This window comes from Miscanthus floridulus, chromosome 15 (genome assembly GCF_019320115.1).
Source record: "Miscanthus floridulus cultivar M001 chromosome 15, ASM1932011v1, whole genome shotgun sequence".
Lineage (NCBI taxonomy): Eukaryota > Viridiplantae > Streptophyta > Magnoliopsida > Poales > Poaceae > Miscanthus > Miscanthus floridulus.
Genome location: NC_089594.1, coordinates 13,105,462 through 13,125,895, shown reverse-complemented (window position 1 = coordinate 13,125,895; position 20,434 = coordinate 13,105,462). Strand labels below are relative to the sequence as shown.

Sequence of the window (20,434 nt, the reverse complement as noted above, 5' to 3'; positions counted from 1 at the left end):
AAATTGCTTTGGAAAAAATTGGAAAAGGAAAACAAATTTCCCTTTCTCCCTTTCCGTCCGGCCTGGTTGGCATGCTTCTGCCCATGGCCCGCTCCTCCCACCGGCCCATCCTCTTCGGCTTGCACTCCCATGGCCCGTCCCTCTCCTCCTGCTTGGGCCTACGCTCCGCGCCTCCCTCCCGCGCCCGCTCTGCGCGGCCCAACACCGCGCGCCTGGCCCAGCCAGACGCCCGCGCCGCGCGTCCTCTCTCCGCCCCGCTGATGCGCCAGGCCCACCCATCAGACGCCTCTTCTACCTTCGTCTCATGATCGGCTCAAACATCACCGTGCCGACGCCGTCCGTGTCCGGCTCCGCCACGAGCCTATGACGTGCCTCCCAAGACATCGCGCCTCTTAAATAGTCACCCGAACCTACGTCGCCTCCCCATCCCACCTTGCAGCAAGATTTTCATCCCCGCACGAGCACGCAGCCACCTAGCCCTAACCACCATCATTGCCGACCGCCTCACCAAGCGCTGCGCTGCCTCCGTTGATCCCCGCTCGCTTCTCTTGGTTCCGGTGAGTTCCCCACTCTCTTCTCTATCTCCCGGACTTTTCCGTTCCAAAAACCGAGCACCATAGCCTCTTAACCAACATCACTGGCGAGCTCCCTTTGTCCGGCCATGGCGCCGCCACCATTCGCCTCGCCGCCGGCCGATCTCACCCGCCCGATCCAATCATGGCCGCCCGTATCTAATCCGACAGCCCCAGATGAAGGATACCCCTTCGCTGGCATTTTTGCAAAAACCACCTTACAAGTATTTGGGTCTTAACCCATAGTACAAAATGTCTTTTCAGATTTTGTTTTATTCTTTTGAAAGCGTATTTTGTTTCGGTTAAATATAAAATACGTTTTTAGCTATTTACAGTTTTGCCACTAGATTTGTTTTGGCCATAAAATCTCTGTTTTAACTCCGATTTGATCCGTTCAACTTGCGTTGGGTTCATAATTCTATAATCTACATGTTCATACTACTATTATGTAGGTTTTCAACTTTTAAAATTTGAGGTTAGATTTAATCTATTATTTTACTAAAGGAAATCTTGTTTAATTCATAACTTTTTTTGTTTTAGCTTTGATTTTTATGATCTTCGCGTCTATGTGATCATAGCGAGACATAGATTCATTTTATAAATTTTTCATCTTGATTTTATGCTGATTGGTGTACTGTTCTAATCTATAGCTTTCGTTTGCTATGCATGATTGTATGGATGCCTATGTGGTGCTGTTTGACCTCGAGTAGACTATGAGTTTTGTGTTGGTGATCTGGAGCAACTCTCTGAAGATCAAGACCAGCAGTGATACTTTGAATTAAGGCAAGTATAATATGAGGCTCCTTGTTACCATTCTCTTTAATGCAATCTCAATTCATATGCATGTGTTAATGAACAGCTTGGAGTCTACCTACCTTGATATTGATTATCTTGTCCTTGATTTACCTATGGGTTTAGCATGTGGGTAGTATGCTTAGTTTGCTCCAACTAATAATGATTAAGGAATACAATTAAAGATATATGCAACATGGTATTAAAAGATGTTTTTAGCAACATGGAACCAAGAGGGCTAGAGCATTGGGCCTTTTCTTATGGTGCTCTAGTTTCTCTCCATAAGGACTCATCTTTAAGTGACAACCCAGGACTTACAGTACAACCATGAGGACCACATGGCTCTGGTCTTAGTATAGTACCTTGCTCTTTCTAGTTTGTAGCAGTTTATCGAAAGGGCAAGAGGGGCATACCAGGCTGGGTATGGGCCTAATCCTAGGGTGTGTACTATGCTGTGTGTATCAGTGCCACTTTTGGAGATGACTCCATAACACTTGTGAGATGGAATCCTTAGCGGCTGCTCCTTATTAGAACGACTGGGGAAAAACTTCGTAGTGTACCCTGCCTGCTCACCTTGGATGTGTTTTGGGAGTAATTAACCCGGGCATATGGGTAACACGACTCGTGGTGAAAGTGTACAACCTCTGCAGAGTGTAAAACTGGTATATCAGCCGTGCTCACAGTCATGAGCAGCCTAGATCCTTACTAAATAGTTGGTTACTTGGATAGTTTGGGTTATGATTAAAATTACTGATATCTCTAATTATTCATATTTGGGAGCCTAAGCATAACTTAGCAACTTATGATTAATAATAAAATGTGACCAACTAAAAGTGCTTACCGCAATTCAGCCGTGTCAAGCCTTTTGAGCCTGCATCCCCTCATGTTATGCTTGCTAAGCGGTAGTAGCATACGCTTGTTTTATTTCAATACTTTGGCAAAATCCCGGATGGGTACCAGATGGAGGTTCTTCAGCTGAGTTTTCCAAGAGGTGTTAGGCTTGTGATCAACTAGTTGACTATTTCTGTGGTGTTGGAGGCTTCGCCAGAAGAATAAAGTTTTAGTATATACTGTAAAGTAAGACTATGTCTTTTATAACAAATACTATAGCGCTATGTAATAAAGGCATTGTCTTTGATATTGCCCCTTCATTTGTAACTATATGTGTGAATTGCATTCCTGGGCGCACATATGGTGTGTATCTAGTTTTGTCCTTAAAACCAGGTGCTACATTCTAGCCCATGTTAACCACACCTCTTAATTGGAGGCTTTACCAACCATGCTATCGCTCGGTTCACTCATGTATTTGCTACATGCATGTACATGATTTTATACAACAGGTCAACAACACCAACAATTTTTTTTGATTGCTCATTGTTGTATCTAGTGTTTGTGACTAGGCAATACTTGAATTACCCTATGGTTCAATAGTTCATTTAGATGTTATTTATTTTATTTTTAGTTATATTATTCAAAGTTGTAAATAAGAACCCCAAAGCTATCATTTACTAGCATTATAAACAACATTGATATCATAGGCGGATGTGGTTGAGCTGTCAAAGCGAGCAACTGCAATTGGCTTCATAACAGGAATTATTTCTGCCTCAAGTGCTTTGGGGCATGTTTTCTCAAGGTTCCTACCCAAGAATTGGATTTTTCAGGTATCATTATTAATTGAAATAATATGTGGTTGCATCAACATTGTTGATTATTTAGTAATACAAGTAGTAAAACATGGTTTCGCAGGTGTCCGTTGTTTTGTTGATATGTTCGGTTCTCTATATGAAAATATATCTTGTGGAGACACATCCAAGAGTTCCAACATCTTCATCTTATCGACATTCATCATTGTCATCTTTGGTTACCAGGGTTGCACAACAGCGTTGGGAATCCATCGAAGCAAACATTACTCTATTCAAAAATAGGTAATCTTCTAGAAATCAGTCAACTAAGGGATATTTAAAGACTCGTGTAAATTCTAAAGCATTTAATTATCCTTCCTATTTCTTGTGAAGAAAGGGAATTGACACATTTGCATTTGCATTTCTGTCAACATAAATAGGATTGTCGCAATGTCACTAGTTAAAATTTAGGGTATTTTGCTTATGCAGTCTTTACCAATAAATTAAGAATGCATAAAGTTTCATATGAGTACAAAGATATATCATGAAGGTTTGTTGTTAGGATTTACGTGAAACATTTTCCTTCATTGTTGAAGGTACTAAAGGAATAAATAGTATAATTGCCTCATGGGTTAAAGAGAGTAAATACAATTCTACTTCCCATGTATGGAAACAATGATGCCCCTGACAAGCAAGTTTTGAAGTTAGCTACAATAGCTAATATAATTCTTCATGAATTTTCTTGTGTTGTTTTGTTTGTAGTGAATCACTTAGGCAAATAGTATATGTTGACTTCTTCAATAAATTGGGCATGAGTGGAATTATTGATGTTCGATTGGTAATAACTTCTATCACTTGTACTATATGATATGATGTTTGAAATTATGTGGTTTGAATTACAGACAAATCTAAAGATTGTTTATCATTTATATTACCTCACTTTTGCCATTATTACTTGAAGTCTGTATTTGGCTTTGACAAGAATCAATTTTCAGAAATTTTGATGGTGGTAGACATTGGTTCCATCTTTTCTCAGGTGCTACATTAAAAGTCTTCAACCACTTCAATTAATTAAGATCCATATATTTGCAAGTGTTTGCCGTTTGTGTCAGGTTGATTATTATTATTATATTTTGTGACAATGTTACTGAAATTATAGATTTTGGTCCTTCCCGTTGTGAGCCACATTATTGGTGAAAAAGGAATCATATGTGTCTCAATCTTGGCATCCATTGCTTATGTGAGTTATTGCGCCGAGACATTTTTTATATGTTTTCACTAATCTCAGCTAAATTTTTACAAACTTTGGTATATTGATGTAAGGAATCTATTTTTTTCAGGCTTTGCTTTATGGTTTTGCATGGGCTTGGTGGGTATGTATTTAAGCACACACTTGCTTCAAGCAAGTGCAATTCTAAGCAAAATTATGCACACAGATCAGGGTTTAGTTGGTACAACTATGATAGTTTCCTGCATTTTCCTTGTACCTATATTGCAGGTTCCTTACTTTAGCTCTTTATTGGGTGTCATCTTTGTGATGGCCAGACCAGCTGTAAGTCAATCCTATATATCTATCCGCTAATAACTGTACCATCAAATTTCCATAGTTTGCAATTACTATATAAGAGAGGCAGTTAACCACGAACTGCTTTTTTTTCCTTAGAAACAAACTCTATGTGTTATTTGATTAAATATGAATTTACTATCATGAGACGTATACAGATCCATGCAATCGTTTTGAGGGAAGTAATGTCAACTGACCAGGTATACATATAGACACCACCGGTCTTGCTTCTATCTGCAAATCAATCCTGAAAACTTTGTCTAATTTATTTATTTACTTCCATAGGGGAAGGCACAAGGTTTCATTGCGACTGTACAATCTGTAGCTATATTGCTGGCACCTCTGTTTATGAACCCACTAACCTGTGAGCAATCATTTCTCTTGTACCAATTAGGCAATTTCCTATAATGCACATGGACCCTGACCCTGTACACTGATTCCTCTTATTTTGATGCCATTCTATCCTGCACCTCTGTTTCAGCTTACTTATTTCAGAAGAAGCCCCTTTCAATTGCAAAGGTTTCAGTTTCCTTGTGGCTAGTTTTGTCTTGGTTGATATGGTAGACATGTAGCAATGAAGGATACATATAGAAATAGAATGTTAACTAAGAGATGTATTGTGATGCTATTTTTTTTTTCAGGCAACGTCTTTATGCTTTGCTTGGATGCTGAATCCAAAAGGCAGGGACAAATGCACAGAAGTTCCAAGTTCAGACGAGCGTAATGAGGAAGCACTACAAGCACCACTACTGACTTAGAATGTACCAAAATACTCTGCAGGTTACTAGAATTTTTTTTGTGACAGCCACTAACACCCTTCCCCAGACCCCGCACAGAGTGGGAGCTTTCTACACTGGGTACGTCCTTTTTTTTTATTTGTATCGTCCCTTTAGTTTTGTAGTTCTCTCTATGTTACTGCCGTCAGCACCATTGGTACTGTAATGACTAATGACAAAGTAGAGTTGCCACTGTTAGTGGCAAGGTTGGTCACTGATGAGCTTGTTATGTGCAAAGCCAACTACTGGTCGTTGCACCCGAATTTTTTATTTTTTAGCTATTTTTTGAAAGTTTTTCACAAATACGTTCCTGGAGGAAAGATTTCAGACGTAACGCCATACCTAAGATTGTAGTTGCACCGATCAGCATATATATCCTCCGCGTTTGATAGGCCAAACGTACCGTCAAAGCATGCGCGGTGCGCGCGAGAAATGGACACGTCTGATCAGCCTTTGAGGCCGCCCGGCGGCGCGACGACGCGCGTATAACTACAAGGTCGTGTAGCTTCGACCCGTTCCGTGGACCAACCGTAGTCCGTATGATGGAGGACAGTGTCCCAATGCGGAACCAACCTATAGCGAGACACACGACCGTTCGTGGGTCAGTCGGTCAGTCCAAGTCAGAGCACAAAACCCGGTACGGCACGCTGCATCTGGATAGATACCGCCGAGGTGAAAATGGGTGGGTGCCGGTGCCACACAGCACACAGCACAGCAGTCAGCAGCACGTACTGGGACGGACACTGACGTACGTGCCTTCAACTCGCTCCCTCCGCATCAGCTTCCATTCTGGTGCGCGCAGGAGTACCCTCTCTACCGCTGTGTCGTGTGACGTGTCTCGGTGTCCGCATGCATACCGAATTTTTGGGCGACGTGTCACCCCCACGCTAGGCGCCATACATCCTGGCGCTAAGCTTGGTGCCAGAGTCGACGGCGCCAAGCTCGGCGTCAGAGTCAACGGCGTCGAGATGCCTGCCAAATCAGCGTCACGTCAGCGTCGAGCCCAAGAGCTCGGCGCCAGGGACACTAGCGTCGAGATGTGTTAGCTCGGCGCCAGCATCGATGGCGCCGAGTTAAGGGTCCAGGTTCTGAAATCTTTCCTTCAGGGACGTATTTGTAAAAAACTTTAAAAAAAGGCTAAAAATAAAAAATTCACGGTCGTTGCACCGATGACTCGTAGGACACATGCAGACGACGATCGGCCAAATTCATGCTCTTTGTCTAAACATTATATATTTAAAATCAGATGGAGTATTACTTTACATAGGCCTTGACATTAGGGTCATGAGGGAGGCCTTTTTGTCCATTTGGAAAGTTTTCTTGACACACAATTGAGACTTCTTCCACCTCTCTCTCTCTCTCACACACACACTTCACTTGGTGCTGCCCCTGTTCTCATATTAACTACCTGCTTGAGTTTTGTTTTCAATAATTTCCAGAGTCTGAAAGCTACGCAGGTACTACGCGATCATGACTGCAACAGGAGAACACAGTAGGACTAAAAAGAGCCAGCCATGCCAAGAGGGCCCAAATAATAAACAAGATAAGGAGATGCGATATTTGATTGCGCGCAAACAACGCGACGATATGGGATGCGTATTCTACTATTCTTTGATCCGATATTTCTGGCCTATCATTTTCACAGCTCACTTCACCTTATCATTTTCTCTCCTTTTATAAAACTTTTTTAAGTGAAGCTGATATGAGGGTGCCTGACACGAAGTGCTCTCACAGCCGGTTGCCTACCGGCTTGCAAGTTGCAATTGCAACCAACAGGCAACAGCCAAGAAGAGGCCGGGCGGCCGGCCGGAGTGGAAGGAGATGGGAGCTTTTGGAGGCGGCGAGGTGGCGATGAGGCCGCCGGTGTTGCACCTGATCGTGGGACTGGTGCTCTACCTGGTCGCCGAGGCGATGACCGTGCCGGCTCTCGTCGACAAGGTCACCGCTGTGCTCTGCACCGCCGCCGACGGCAGATCGTGCCCGGAGGCCATCTACCTCACCGGCTTGGAGTCCTCGGTATGTGCTTAAATTTCCGAATTCCAAATTATCGATCTCATGTCCAAAGTAGTCATGTAGGCTGCAGTAGATTTCCAAATTCCAGGATGGTTTCTTCTTGCCATTTCTGTGCTACGATTGGTGTCCAAGGTAGTGGATGATCTCTGTTTCTGTTTCTGTTTCTGTTTCTCTTTCTCTTCTTTTGACTTTTGAGATGTGGACCTCTGTTTCTGGGCATCGGGCTCTGGGGCCAGCAGCCCAGCACCATTTTTCTGGACATGGTCACCGTAGGTTTCCGGCCGTTCCGTCAGAAAATTTAGACGAATCTGAACTGCACATCTCAAATTGGAAGGCTACAAACTCAGATGTTGGAGGCCCCTTGGGTGTTGTATAAACATGTACCTTAATTTTCTTTTCTACAAGGACAAAGCACTTGCACGGAGTTTCAACAAGACAAATTCAAGTTCACAAATCACAACTTCAGAAGGTAATTGTGGAGATGTAGAAATCATGCGATGTTCAGTTAGTACTATGTGCTGTTGAGCACCTTGCCCACCAATCCAAGTGAAGAGATACTCCATCATTTTGTTGAAGCTATGACCACCAAACCAAAAACACACCATTATTAGTGATGTCACACCCAGCCACAAAGGGCGGTGTAGACCTACAAGACTTTGGGTGCAACTGGACATTTATATGCTAGGCAAAACTTTTTCTAACTTCGATGTTGATGATCTTTGACTCTATGGAAAGTTTGTTACGAGTTCTATGAGATTTATTGAAATTCATCCCATTTGACCACGTCAAAATTTAAGGGATAAATAATCCAATTTTGCTTCGGTGGCTTTACCCTTGATGCGTCCATGAAACCTAACCTTTCACATTATTCTTAGCAAAAACATGTTCATCCAACTTACTATATTTCCATTAATCACAAAATAAGATATGTGCCCCTAAATGGTGGCATTTTCATTAAGGCAGTGAATACTTGTCTGATCATCTTTTGCTCAAATGCAGGTAGCAGGGATTTTCAGAATTATAGGATTTCCTTTCATAGGCCAGCTAGCCGATGAATATGGCCGGAAGCCTCTCCTCCTCCTCACTGCCTTCACCACCATAATCCCTTTTGGTATTTTTGTCTTTGTCCTGTATCCTGCCCTCAATGCGTGGGTTTAATTTTTACTCACTAGGCCATAGTACCATACCATACCATTCACGCTAGATGCTACCTGTATGGTTTAAGTCTTACTTAGTCTATTCGTTGCATGTTTGAATCCTTCAGTTATACTTAATTGTCAGTAATATATTACACTATTTGCACTGGATACTAATTATTAATTGCGTTTTTATGCATGTAGCTGTGCTTGCGTGGAATAATTCAAGGACTGCTGTATATGTCTACCTTATTCTCCGTTGTACCTTTTCATTCTTGATTGGTGAAGGAACCATATTGTTCCTTACGGTTGCATATACGGTGAGAACTATTGCAATTTTTCTTGTCTTTGTGGGAACAAACTGCATTGTTCGTTCAACTGCTGCTAGTTGTGCATCATCATGTTTTTCAAGGGCATTCACTAGCTATGCTATTTCACAAATGAACTCTTCATATCATGCTGACTACATGGAACAAATTAGTTGACAACATCTCTCATGACAAATAACCGCTCAAACTAAATATTTACTTTTATTCTGAAATGAGTTTATAAGAAGTGGGCCTAGCTCAACTAGTTGGTGTGGGGATGTGCGGTCATGCATCCCAACATAGGTTCGAGTCTTATTCAACTCAAAATTTGGTTCCTATTTATTTCTTAAAAATGAAAAAACTTCTAGTTCCACCTAGCTTGGTCTCATCTTTTCTAAAAAAAAAAGTTTGGAAGATTATATAATATCCCACAGAATAACTCCATGGTTCCACAATATTCCATTGATGCTAGGCTGACATCTAGGCCTAGATCCCAAGATCCCACATGTCATCCTAACATGAAGTGATATTCAGCGGTATGTAGTAGATTTATACAGTAAGCTTCCAAAGTTTATCATTCATTTATTTGTATTAGAGCACAACAAAATTGTAGGCTGCTTCACTGGCATTCACTACTACATAAACCACTTTTTCGGACATTCAACCTGGCTGTGTATTTACGAGCCACTCGTAGCTTTGGAAGGTTCTCCTTATGTAAACCATCTATGAAAATGAAATGAATTCCAGAATCCAGAGATGGTCCACATATAGGTACCTCATGTGGAAATGACATTTCATATGTAGTTCCTTATGTGAGCCATCTTTAGAAATTGTTCCACTTTCTCCAAACATTTTGTCATTTTGTATATTTTTAATTAATTGAGTTGAACAAAGGGATGAATCGCCAAACTCAAGTTAACTAAAAGAAAAGATAAAAAAGACACATTTTTAGAGGAAATGGAACCAGAGGTGGTTCACATAAGGAACCTCTGACTACATGTGAGTATGTGACAACCATTTCTTCACAAGGTTGAAAAAGTAAAGCTTATCCTATTCTGCGTAGTAACAATTCTATGGTTGGATAGTAAGAAGGGATCACCCAAGGGGGAAGGTCATGCATTTCAATATCATAGTAACCTCACGCGGGCATATTTTGCACAAAAAAATGTGTGTCGCACAACCGTGCTATTGGCCATTAGGGTCAGCCAAGGCGCATACCCTTTTTTTTCATTTTTTTACTTTTTATTACAGGATTTTATAGTTGGTTTTTCACTTTTCCCCTTTGGAAATCCACTGATTTCTACAAGCCTTAGGTTACAGACGGTTGGATATATATGATTATTCAAAGGGGTTACCAATTGCCTGTAATTTTTTTTTTCTAGTAGTGATTGTTTCAGGCATTTTTGAAAATAATTAATATAATAAAGTGGAACTTTTCTTATGGTACATTTATTTATCGTTTTGTGACAATGAACATATAGTGTTTCTGCTATCATAGGGAGATGTGATTGAGCCATCAAAGAGGGTGGCTGCGTTTGGCATCTTGACTGGAATTGTCTCCGGTTCAAATGCTCTGGGGGATATGTTTTCAAGGTTTTTGCCCGAGAAGTGGATTTTTCAGGTATTGCAAGTTGAAATACAAACTATTTGTAGTTGCGTCAGCATTATCGACTATCTGTAAGCTAACACACAAGCTCTATACCATGATCTTTTAGGTGTCCGTTATTCTGTTGACATTTTCCGTCCTCTACATGAAAATATATCTCATTGAGACAGTTCAAAGGGCTCCTTCTTCACCTTGTCAGCACATGTACATGCCGTTGTCATCTTTGATTGTAAGTTTACCGAAACAGAGTTGGGAATCTATCAAGGAGAACATTAACATATTTAAAAACAGGTAAACCTTTACATATATACATCACTTAGCTAGCTAGGTTAAAGAGTTTAAGGACCAAGAGATTCGTAAAATTTCTTGTAGTATCCTAAAGCAAGGGTTCGCCCTATTTATTGTGGAATTATGTGGATGATACACTATGCATGACAAAAAAATCATGATAACAGAAAAATACTTCTAAATACAAATTTGATTACATTATTTTTGTAGAAAAACTACAATTGTTTGTAAATAAGCTGTCAAAGGTCACTAATGTTGAACCTTGAAAATACATAAGCACCTTATATAAAGACATGGAGGGAGTACTTAGTAATAAATTGAGAATGTATATAGTTTAAGAATTTGAGTGAAATGTTTTGTCAATATTAAAAGGATTAAAAAAGGTAGGGCACCATCACATAATTGGGACCTTTGGTACAATGTTTCTAATGAGAACCTTTGATACAATGACCTTGGCTACTTTTAAAGCCAGCAAGAGTTGGCCCTACTCATTTTGTTGAAATTTTCTTTTTATTGTTTGTTTGTAGTGAACTACTCAGGCGAACCACGTATGTTTGCTTCTTCTATAAATTGGGTATTAAAGGCATTAGCGATGTCCAGTTGGTGATAATATCTCTCACTGCTACCAGATATGTTGTTTAATATTATACGGTACTTAATTTCACCTTTGTTTTCCTAGTAGTATTACTTAAAGTCAGTATTTGGCTTCAACAAGGATCAGTTCTCAGAGATTCTAATGGTTGTAGGCATTGGATCAATCTTTTCTCAGGTGCTGCTTTAAAAATTCTTAACCACTTTAAAATTTTAAATGAAGATTTTGCATGGCTTAGATTCAAGCTTTATTAATTTTGGTTTTTTTAATAATGTTACTCAAATTGCAGAGCTTGATCCTTCCATTTATTAGCCACAAAATTGGAGATAAAGGAATTGTATGTCTTTCACTACTCACATCTGTTGCTTATGTGAGTTATCCTACTCAACTTCCATTGAGTGTGCACTAATCACAGCTACACTATTAAAAATTTACACATTATTTCTAAATTATTTTTCAGGCTTTGCTTTATGGTGTTGCATGGGCTTGGTGGGTATGTATTAAACTCAAGCTTACCTTAGCAATTGATTTCTGTCCTAAGGGAAAAATGTTGCACGTACGCTGATGGGCTTACTTGATGTAACTATGAAAGGGTTGCTGCATTCACCTTTTACCTATGTTGCAGGTTCCTTATTTTAGCTCTTTATTGGGCATTATTTATGTGATGGCCAAACCAGCTGTAAGTAATAATTTATATTCATCTATGCAGCAATATGACATAAGAATTTTCTTTGGTTAACAGTTAGTAGAAGGGAAGGCGTTGACTAAAGCTTTTCAGGCCAAATTTAATATTTTCAGTGCATTCCAATGATATTTCATTATTGCAAACTTACTAGCATTAAAAATATGTGAATATACAGATTTATGCTATCATTTCTTTGGAAGTACTCGCAACTGATCAGGTACATGTCCATACGCCACTTAGCATGGCTTTTTTGTCAATTCAATCCTGAAACGTTTTATTATGTACATACTCTGAAATTTTGTGTTATCTGTTCGAGAAAAAAAATTTGTGTTATCAACTAGTTGTTTCTCTCAGGGGAAGACCCAAGGTTTTATCGCAACCGTAGAATCTGTGGCCAGAATGTTGGCACCACTTTTAATGAACCCACTAACATGTGAGCAATCACCTTTTGTATCAAATTGGAAAATTCCAGCATTTAATTTCTTAGGGACCTTACACACTACATTCTGTATTTGATCACACCTTTTTTATTTGCTCCTCTTTCATTTCAGCTTACTTCATTTCACAGGAAGCCCCCTTCAATTGCAAAGGTTTCAGTTTCCTTGTGGCTGCTTTGGTTTTGGTGGGTTCTTTTGCTCTCGTAGTATGATTGAAATGTGATAATAAAGTGATGCAATATATTTATATCTCTGGATTCTGGAATATGAACCACCAATAGATTCCTTCTTTGCTAAATATTTATACAGGCTACCTCCTTGTGCTTTGCTTGGACACTTAATCCCAAAAGCCAGGATAAATACCGAGAAGTTCCAAATCCAAATGACCCTGACGAGGAAGCATTGCGAGAACCACAATTATCTTGATGGCCAAAACCATGAATCCACGAAATTGAAGAAGATCTTTCAACCAAATGGAAGTCAAAAGCGCCTGTACTCATCACATTAGCTGAATTAGCCGTCAAATCCAACATAGTGTTCGTATAGTAGATTTTGTACATACACTAGAAGGCAGCTGTAAACCTGTAACGATTGAGTGGTCTAATCATGTACTTCATTTCTGTAAATGAATTTAGAACCCAAATCAATTATTAGCATCCCCAGTGATGTACATATTGGTGATATAGCATGGCAGTATATAAATGTAATAATTTTTTTGTAGTTGCTTTGCATGGAGTGATGGATTCATATGTGACACTTCGAATGTGCTTATTTATTAGTTTGCAACATCAAGTTGATCCATATTGTGAAACTATGGCTCTAGCTAGGAGTGGATAACTTTAGAGCAAGATGATGAAGAACTCGTCCCTAGTACGTTGCAAGTTAATTAATCCTCCTCGTGCTCCTCCCATACCTCGCAAAAAACGATCTTCATCTCAAGTTACAGCGGTGACGGAGCTTACAAGGCGAGCATCGTGGCCAGGGTTGATATTAGTGAGCTACAACACGTGGGTCGGGCTCCCGTACTCCTGAGGCGCTTGGGATTTGCGTGCAAATCGGGGCGGAGGGCCATGCTTGAAAGACCTCTGCAAGTAAGATGACCACTATGCGGTAGGAATTAGCGACGTCATGGATCTCCTCTCTACTCTCTCTCTCTATTTTCTAAATTATAAGTTGTTCTAATTTTTTTATATACATAGCTTTAGCTATGCACCTAGTTATACATTTTGTCTACTTACATAGTAACCTAAAAAATCAAAACCACTAACAACTTAGAATGGAACTTAGAATCGATAATGACACGCCACGTGAGTCTGCCACATTAGGACACGCTCTCAAAAAAAAAAAAAAACTCCCCACATGTGGCCATCTGCTTGTCCCACTCCCCGCGGTGCCTCCATCCCGTGCCATCCTCTGCGGCGCCTCCGCCGGCCCCTTCTTCCTGTCCCCCTGCCTGGCTAGAGCTCCTCACGGCCCCTTCTTCCCGACCCCACCTGACCAGAGCTCGTTGGTAGCCGCCTGCACCTACGGCCGACCCCTTTCCTCTCGGCCAGAGCCCGCTGTCCCTGCCTTCCTCTCCGTCCGCCTACGACGACGACAGCTCGTAGTGCCGCCAAAGCTTGTTGGCGACCTGTCCCCACCGCCCCCTCCGCTCGCCTCGAGAAGGGGCCACGACGGCGCTACCCTCCGCCTGCCCATCCCCCGCTTTGCGATGCGTCGTACGGAAGAAGAATGGTGAAAAAACGCATGTTGGAAGCGTATGAGTGTTTTAGATATTTCATAGGTATGTTGCAAGTGTTTCATGTAGATGTTGCAAAAGTAGATCGGGATGTTGCATATGTTGTAATGGTTGTACATGTATGTTGCAAGCTTCTGTTCTCAATGTTTCATCTGTTTTTTTTCAGACATATGTTGCAAGTGTATTTATTTGGATGTTGCATATGTTTCACACATATGTTGCAATTGTTTTATCTAGATGTTGCATATATTTTACAATGGGTTTCAAATGTTTTTGCAAGTGTTTCAAATAAATATTTCAAGTGTTTCATCTGCCTTCAGACGTACGTTGCAAGTGTTGCATCTGGATGTTTCAAAAAATACATTGGGTGTTGCATCTCCCTCCTCGCTTTCTATTGTCTCGCCTCGATGTCTTCTCCTCCTTATGGTGCTGGCTAGGCATGCGTCACTTCTCTCCTTCTTCTCGATGCTGGTGACGTTTGAGGGCAACACAGATCCCGCATGGGTGAAACGGTGCGAGAAACAGACCTCACACGAAAAACGGACGTGCGTGCGCTAACCAGCCCGAAAGAGAGTATTGTGGAGCGCAAGCTGAGCAGCTCCGGACATGATGTAAGCATCCGTCACGGACTCACGGTGCACCAATGGGAAAAAAAGAAAAAAAAACAAATAAAAATACCGCCAAGCCCCGTTCCCGGCTGCCGCCTCCCCTACGCGCCACCTCCCTGCCGTCCTCGCGTCCGGCGCCGCCTGTCTCCTGCGCCTCGTCGGCGAGTCCCTTTCCTCCCCCTCCCCGGTCCCCGGACTCCGAATTTCTTCTGCGTCAGCTCCGGCGGCAGCGCCACAGCGCATCCGGCCTCCTTCTCCTTGTAAGGTCCAGTCTCCGTGTACCGGCCCAGAACTAGCCCGTCGGCGGCGGGCGGCCGGAGACTGTGGCGCCGGAAGGGAGGTCGCGCGAGAAAGAGTCAACAGAAGGTCCGTTTGATCTCAATCCATCGCCTGAATTTACTTATTACTGTCTGCCCGACATGGCACTCGACCGACCCCTCTGTCCTTTTTTTTTTGCTCCACCTGCTACACTCGATGAAAAGCTACTAAAGCGTTCCTCCTCTACGCTGCAGCTCGTGCATTTTGTGCTTAATTATTTCTTTTTCAAACAAAAAAAAAAGATATAAATCCTCCTCTTGGGTAATTACCAAGTGGGCACTGAACATATATAGGATTGCTCAAGGGAAGGGAAGGACATCTGGAGATGGGTTGCCTTGGAGGCGACGAGATGAGAGTTGTGATGAGGCCGTTGCTGCACCTCCTAGTAGGGATGGTGCTGTACGGGGTTGCCGAGGAGATGATCGTGCCTGCACTCGTCGACAAGGTCACCACCGCGCTCTGCCCCCTCAGTGCTACCAGCTCTGCCTCCACGCCCTGCTCTGAGGCTATCTACCTCACCGGCCTTCAGTCCTCGGTATGTCTCGTCTCTATACGATTTTGGTTTGTGCACTATTGTTTCCAGCATAACAACTTGGTTTCTCTAGGAAAAGAAAGTGCTAACGCAACACGAGTGAAAGCGAAACACATTAAGCTGCCTTATTACGAATCTTGCCAAAAGCCACAAGTGCTCAACAAAATGTCAAAGGAGCTATGCCATATGCAGATCTTATTGCAGAGTATGTAAAGCTTGGATATATGTTAGGATTTTTTTTAATTGACCCATTAATTGAGCACCACTGGGGGTGGGGTGGGGATGGTGCTGTTCTAGGTGGCTAAAGAGCAGATGGCATTCGTCAACTTTATCATCAATGTGCCCGCTACGCCCCTGCACAGGGGACTTCCCTGGAATCTGTCTATCTATCTATATCGCCTGAGTACACATCCTTCCGTATCAGTGTTCTTCTCTTTGTAGTTAGTTACTAAAACGACCATGCATCTGCCACATAGATTGACTAAGTTGGTGAAATTATGCAATCAGAATTACATGGTGATCATTGAGGGATGTTTCTGCTTTGGCAACAGAACAGTTGATATGGTAAATCTGTTTGTTTCCTGAAGGAGATAGTGTTTCTTTGAGCCAAGTACAATAATTCAGCTAAACAAGTAAAACATTGAAACAGGATAAACAATTTCATTTGTGCTGGTTTTGATTTGTTTTTTTCTGGAAATCAAGTTTCAATTCAATGTATTGAGTGCAGGTTGGGGGCATTTTCAGGACTATAGGGCTCACTCTGATGGGTCAGCTAGCTGATGAATATGGCCGCAAGCCTATCCTCCTCCTCTCTGCCTCCACCTCCATAATACCATTTGGTAATTTTCCGATTTGTTGTCTCAACTACTAATGTGATCCCTTCAATTTGTAGGCCTCACAACTAGTCACACAAGACAATTCATATGGATTAAGTTTTAATTTGACCATGGAGCACGTCTATGCTTGTTCCTTTCAGTAAAGTGTTCATTTGTCCATTTGATGTGGATGTTAATTGGTGTTCATGCCTGCAGCTCTGCTTGCATGGAAAAATTCAAGGGCTACTGTACATGTCTACCTTGTTATGCGTACTTTTTCATACATGATCGGCCAAGGAACCATAATATGCCTTGCAGTTACATACACGGTGAGAAATAGTTTCAAAATTTTCTCCATTGTAGAAAAAAAAATGGCATGTCAGTGGTTGAACTGCTCCTGTATTGTCAATTGAAGTCTTCGTATGCATCTTTTTTTTAAGGTAAAATCATTTTTCCTTTTTTTTACATGAACTATTGCCTTGACTGAAGTTGGTGACTAGATAGAACCTAGTTATCTTGTGTTGTCAAAGTCACTAATTAAATGGATAAACCACAAAAAAATCAACATTATTTGTTTTAGAGTTTGTCAGTTACTTGCATGGAAAGACAACAAACCTATGTTATAAGATCCTTCAAGTGGCATTGTTTGTGATTAATTGAATATAACTGATAAAAACAAACAGAAGTTTACCACTATACATTTGTTATGTTGCTTGTGAATAAAGATATGCAATCTGACAGTCTAAAATGTTCCCCTGAATTAGGCGGATGTGGTTGAACCATCAAAGAGGGCGGCTGCCTTTGGTATCCTGACAGGAATTTTCTCTGCATCGCACGCTTTAGGAAACATCTGTTCAAGGTTTCTTCCTGAGAGTTGGATTTTTCAGGTATCACTAGTTGAATTATTTATTTTTAGTCGCATCATATTGTTAATTATTTTTTTCTTCTTTGCAAGTTTCAGCTTACAAGTCCTGGACCATGGTTTTTCAGGTATCAGTTGTTTTGTCAGTATTATCTGTGCTCTACATGAAACTGTACCTGGTGGAGACAGTCCAAAGAGCTCCCTCGGTGCCTTGTCAGCGTTTGACTTTGTCATCTTTGGTTGTTAGTTTACCCCAGCAACGCTGGAACTGTATGAAGGAGAACATTAGCATAATCAAAAACAGGTAAGGCTTCTGCACACAGTATGTAGTTGACTTTATCATTAAAGATGTTTAATACTCAAGGAATTCATGAAATTTCATGTCAAATCCTATGAGAAGTTTAGGGCTCCCTCCTAGTTCTCATATAAGAAATGTTGATAATAAACTTGTATTTGAACTATTAACAACAAAAATGATGTGTCCCAGAAATATTTGCAAAGGTATTTTTTCTGTGGCTCTTTTTTTTAAAAAAAATATGTATAAAGTTTTATATGAGTTCAGAAATATCTATCTTGAAAGTTCTGTCAGAGTTAAGTCAAACTTCTTCCTTCATTCATGAAGGGCCTACAGGAATGAGCAGCAGACTTACTGATTCCATTAAGAATAAGGCAGTACTTATTCATCTATTCATGCTCGGAAACTTTGATACAATGACAATCAATTAGTTTTCAAGTCAGCCAGTGTTTAGCAACTGCTAATGCAATTTTTGTTAAACTTGTATTATTGTGTTTATAGTGAAACACTTAGGAGAATCACATTCATTTCCTTCTTCTATGAATTGGGAATGATGGGCATCAGTGATGTCCTTCTGGTAATTATTTTCCTACTTTCTACTTCATGACTGTCTAGTCGAATTGCACACTTCATTTCATTTCATTTCATTTTTCCAGTACTACCTCAAGTCAGTATTTGGCTTTGACAAGGATCAGTTCTCAGAAATTCTAATGGTGGTAGATATTGGTTCGATCTTTTCCCAGGTGAAATTTTTAGTTTTAATTAGTACCCCGTTGGTCACCATAATTTTTAATGGCTTAGTATCATTTTGTTAGATTTGCAGTTCGTGATACTGTTTCTAAATTGCAGATTTTGGTCCTCCCTCTTCTTAGCCGTGTAATTGGTGGAAAAGGAGTATTATGCATTTCAATACTCACATCAATTGCCTATGTGAGTTATTGCACCGGGATCATTTGCTATGTTTTTAATAATCTAAGGTATACTATTACAAAATTCAGTTTATTGATTTCTGAGGAAAAGTTGTTCTGCAGGCTTTTCTTTATGGTGTTGCATGGGCTTGGTGGGTATGTATTTGAGCTTGGACATGCATTGTGATGGGTTTATGTTGTACAATTGCAAAAAATTGTTTTGTTTAACTTGCATCTGTTTTGCAGGTGCCTTATATTTGCTCTTCGCTGGGTGTCATCTGTGTTCTGGCCAAACCAGCTGTAAGTCAATCTTGTATTTTGGTTATGAGTGGTGGTATGGAACAAAAAAAAATCGTGGTTATAATTTCACAGAAGGATGTTCTGTGACTTAAACTGTCTCAGCATCAAATTCACCAGTTACATATTCAGTGTGTTCCAATGCTTTTGTGCATGCATGTGGAAAGTATGCAAATCTACAGAGTTTCATGGTTAAAAATTATCTGAAGGAAGGCACTGGCTGAAACTTTTGCAGCACCGATTCATGCATCATACATATCCTCTCTGCATTCAAGTGATACTTGTACACTTACTTGCGTCATAAATATGCATATCTGCAGACCTATGCAATAATTTCTGGGGAAGTACTTTCAACTGATCAGGTACCCATACATACGCTACCTGTCTTTGTTTTGTTTTGGTAATTGAAGAATGAAACCTTTTAGTCTAATCTTCTGTCTTACTGGCATAGTTTTGTTTTTTTTATTAAAAATACAAATTCACAGGGAAAGGCACAAGGGTTCGTCGGAACCATGCAGTCGATGGCTACATTGCTGGCACCTCTATACATGAGCCCACTGACCTGTTAGCACTATTTTACAAATTCATTGTTTGTTCCTAATCCTATGGACTGACTCTACACGCTCCATTCTTTATTGAGTGTAGTATTCTGGTCTGATCCTTTTCCATTCTTGTCTTTCAGCTTACTTCATTTCACCCGAAGCCCCCTTCAACTGCAGAGGATTCAGTTTCCTTATGGCTGGTTTCTTCTTGGTTAGGACCTTTTTCTCCTTTGCAGTATGGTTAATATGGCTTTACAACTGGATATCTGAACATGCAGTTTTTCTAATGCTAAATACATTTACAGGCAATCTCCTTATGCTTCGCTTGGACGCTTATTCCAGAAAGAAAGGACAAATGCTCCGAAGTTGCTGAGGAGGCAGAGCAAGCACCTCTTCTGGCTAATCGTATTGCTAATAACACCATCTGCTAATCAGATAAAAAGCAAGAAAGTATTTGCTTGCACCATCTGCTAATCGTACTGCTAACACCAATTTACCATCTGCTAGTGCATCAGTAGTGTTTCTGCACACAAATTTAGCTATAGAACAATACCGGCAAGTTTAGTGCATGTTGGTGGTAGTATGGCAGCATCTGCAATTCTGGTTGCAGTTGCAATGGTGCATAGCTGACGATGGTAAAAGTGATAGCTTCTTTTCATCTTACATGTAACCATCAGGAGCTCATGTAACACTAAGCCGTGCTTGATAATGCGTGTGCCTTGTCAGATGGTGCTAATTTTGGAATTCGTGTGAAACAACTTGATCAATTTACTACATGTCTCTCCTTATATGTGAGCTGAATAGTCGTAAGGCAAAAGGAGAATTCAGTTAGCAATCCTAGTTGTATATGCAAAGCGAAGGCCTTAGACGTGCTGGAAAGAATCAGTTCTGCAGTTTCCAAATATTTAGTACGTGCAATGGTCTATGCTCACTGAAGCCTACGTTTCCATTTCTGCCTTTCCAGCATCAGTTTGAGGCTGTCCGTGTTGCAAACCTTCTTGTGTCAATTAGCAGTAAACAGATCGCATTTCTCAACTGATAATTTACAAGTTGCATTGCATTGGTAGCAAGTTAAAAACTGATATCGATCTGGTCAGAAAATGCGGCGGCCGATGAGACATGTGCTCA

General features: G+C 40.9%; 3 protein-coding genes across 10 annotated transcripts; all 3 read left to right on the top strand.

The window, feature by feature from the left end:
• Nucleotides 1-661: 661 nt before the first annotated feature.
• LOC136507016 (uncharacterized) lies at nt 662-5,308 on the top strand. Its single transcript, XM_066501876.1, has 12 exons — nt 662-796; nt 2,903-3,025; nt 3,111-3,289; nt 3,749-3,824; nt 3,936-4,022; nt 4,146-4,226; nt 4,327-4,359; nt 4,485-4,538; nt 4,709-4,750; nt 4,836-4,912; nt 5,029-5,101; nt 5,192-5,308. The coding sequence occupies exons 1-12, from the start codon at nt 662-664 to the stop codon at nt 5,306-5,308; spliced, it is 1,077 nt and encodes a 358-aa protein (XP_066357973.1).
• A 1,596-nt stretch (nt 5,309-6,904) lies between these two features.
• On the top strand, nt 6,905-13,111 carry LOC136508124 (uncharacterized). 2 transcript variants are annotated; one of them, XM_066502748.1, is made up of 14 exons: nt 6,905-7,342; nt 8,339-8,450; nt 8,680-8,795; nt 10,282-10,404; nt 10,499-10,680; nt 11,205-11,280; nt 11,360-11,446; nt 11,559-11,639; nt 11,730-11,762; nt 11,895-11,948; nt 12,130-12,171; nt 12,309-12,387; nt 12,506-12,576; nt 12,701-13,111. In XM_066502748.1, exons 1-14 carry the CDS (start codon nt 7,148-7,150, stop codon nt 12,815-12,817), a joined length of 1,368 nt encoding a protein of 455 aa, XP_066358845.1. In that variant the 5' UTR covers nt 6,905-7,147; the 3' UTR covers nt 12,818-13,111. The 2 variants fall into 2 exon arrangements, with proteins under 2 accessions (XP_066358845.1, XP_066358844.1); XM_066502747.1 differs by lacking the exons at nt 11,205-11,280; nt 11,360-11,446 and having other exon boundaries at nt 6,909-7,342; nt 10,499-10,618.
• Nucleotides 13,112-14,794: 1,683 nt separating this feature from the next.
• LOC136508497 (uncharacterized) lies at nt 14,795-20,095 on the top strand. 7 transcript variants are annotated; one of them, XM_066503184.1, is made up of 15 exons: nt 14,795-15,103; nt 15,360-15,590; nt 16,315-16,426; nt 16,619-16,731; nt 17,167-17,289; nt 17,393-17,568; nt 18,061-18,136; nt 18,216-18,302; nt 18,409-18,489; nt 18,591-18,623; nt 18,714-18,767; nt 19,085-19,126; nt 19,250-19,328; nt 19,447-19,517; nt 19,612-20,095. In XM_066503184.1, the coding sequence occupies exons 2-15, from the start codon at nt 15,381-15,383 to the stop codon at nt 19,735-19,737; spliced, it is 1,383 nt and encodes a 460-aa protein (XP_066359281.1). In that variant the 5' UTR covers nt 14,795-15,103; nt 15,360-15,380; the 3' UTR covers nt 19,738-20,095. The 7 variants fall into 7 exon arrangements, 5 of the variants coding, with proteins under 5 accessions (XP_066359281.1, XP_066359278.1, XP_066359280.1 ...); XM_066503181.1 differs by having other exon boundaries at nt 15,349-15,590; XM_066503183.1 differs by having other exon boundaries at nt 15,329-15,590.
• The last annotated feature ends 339 nt before the right edge of the window (nt 20,096-20,434 follow it).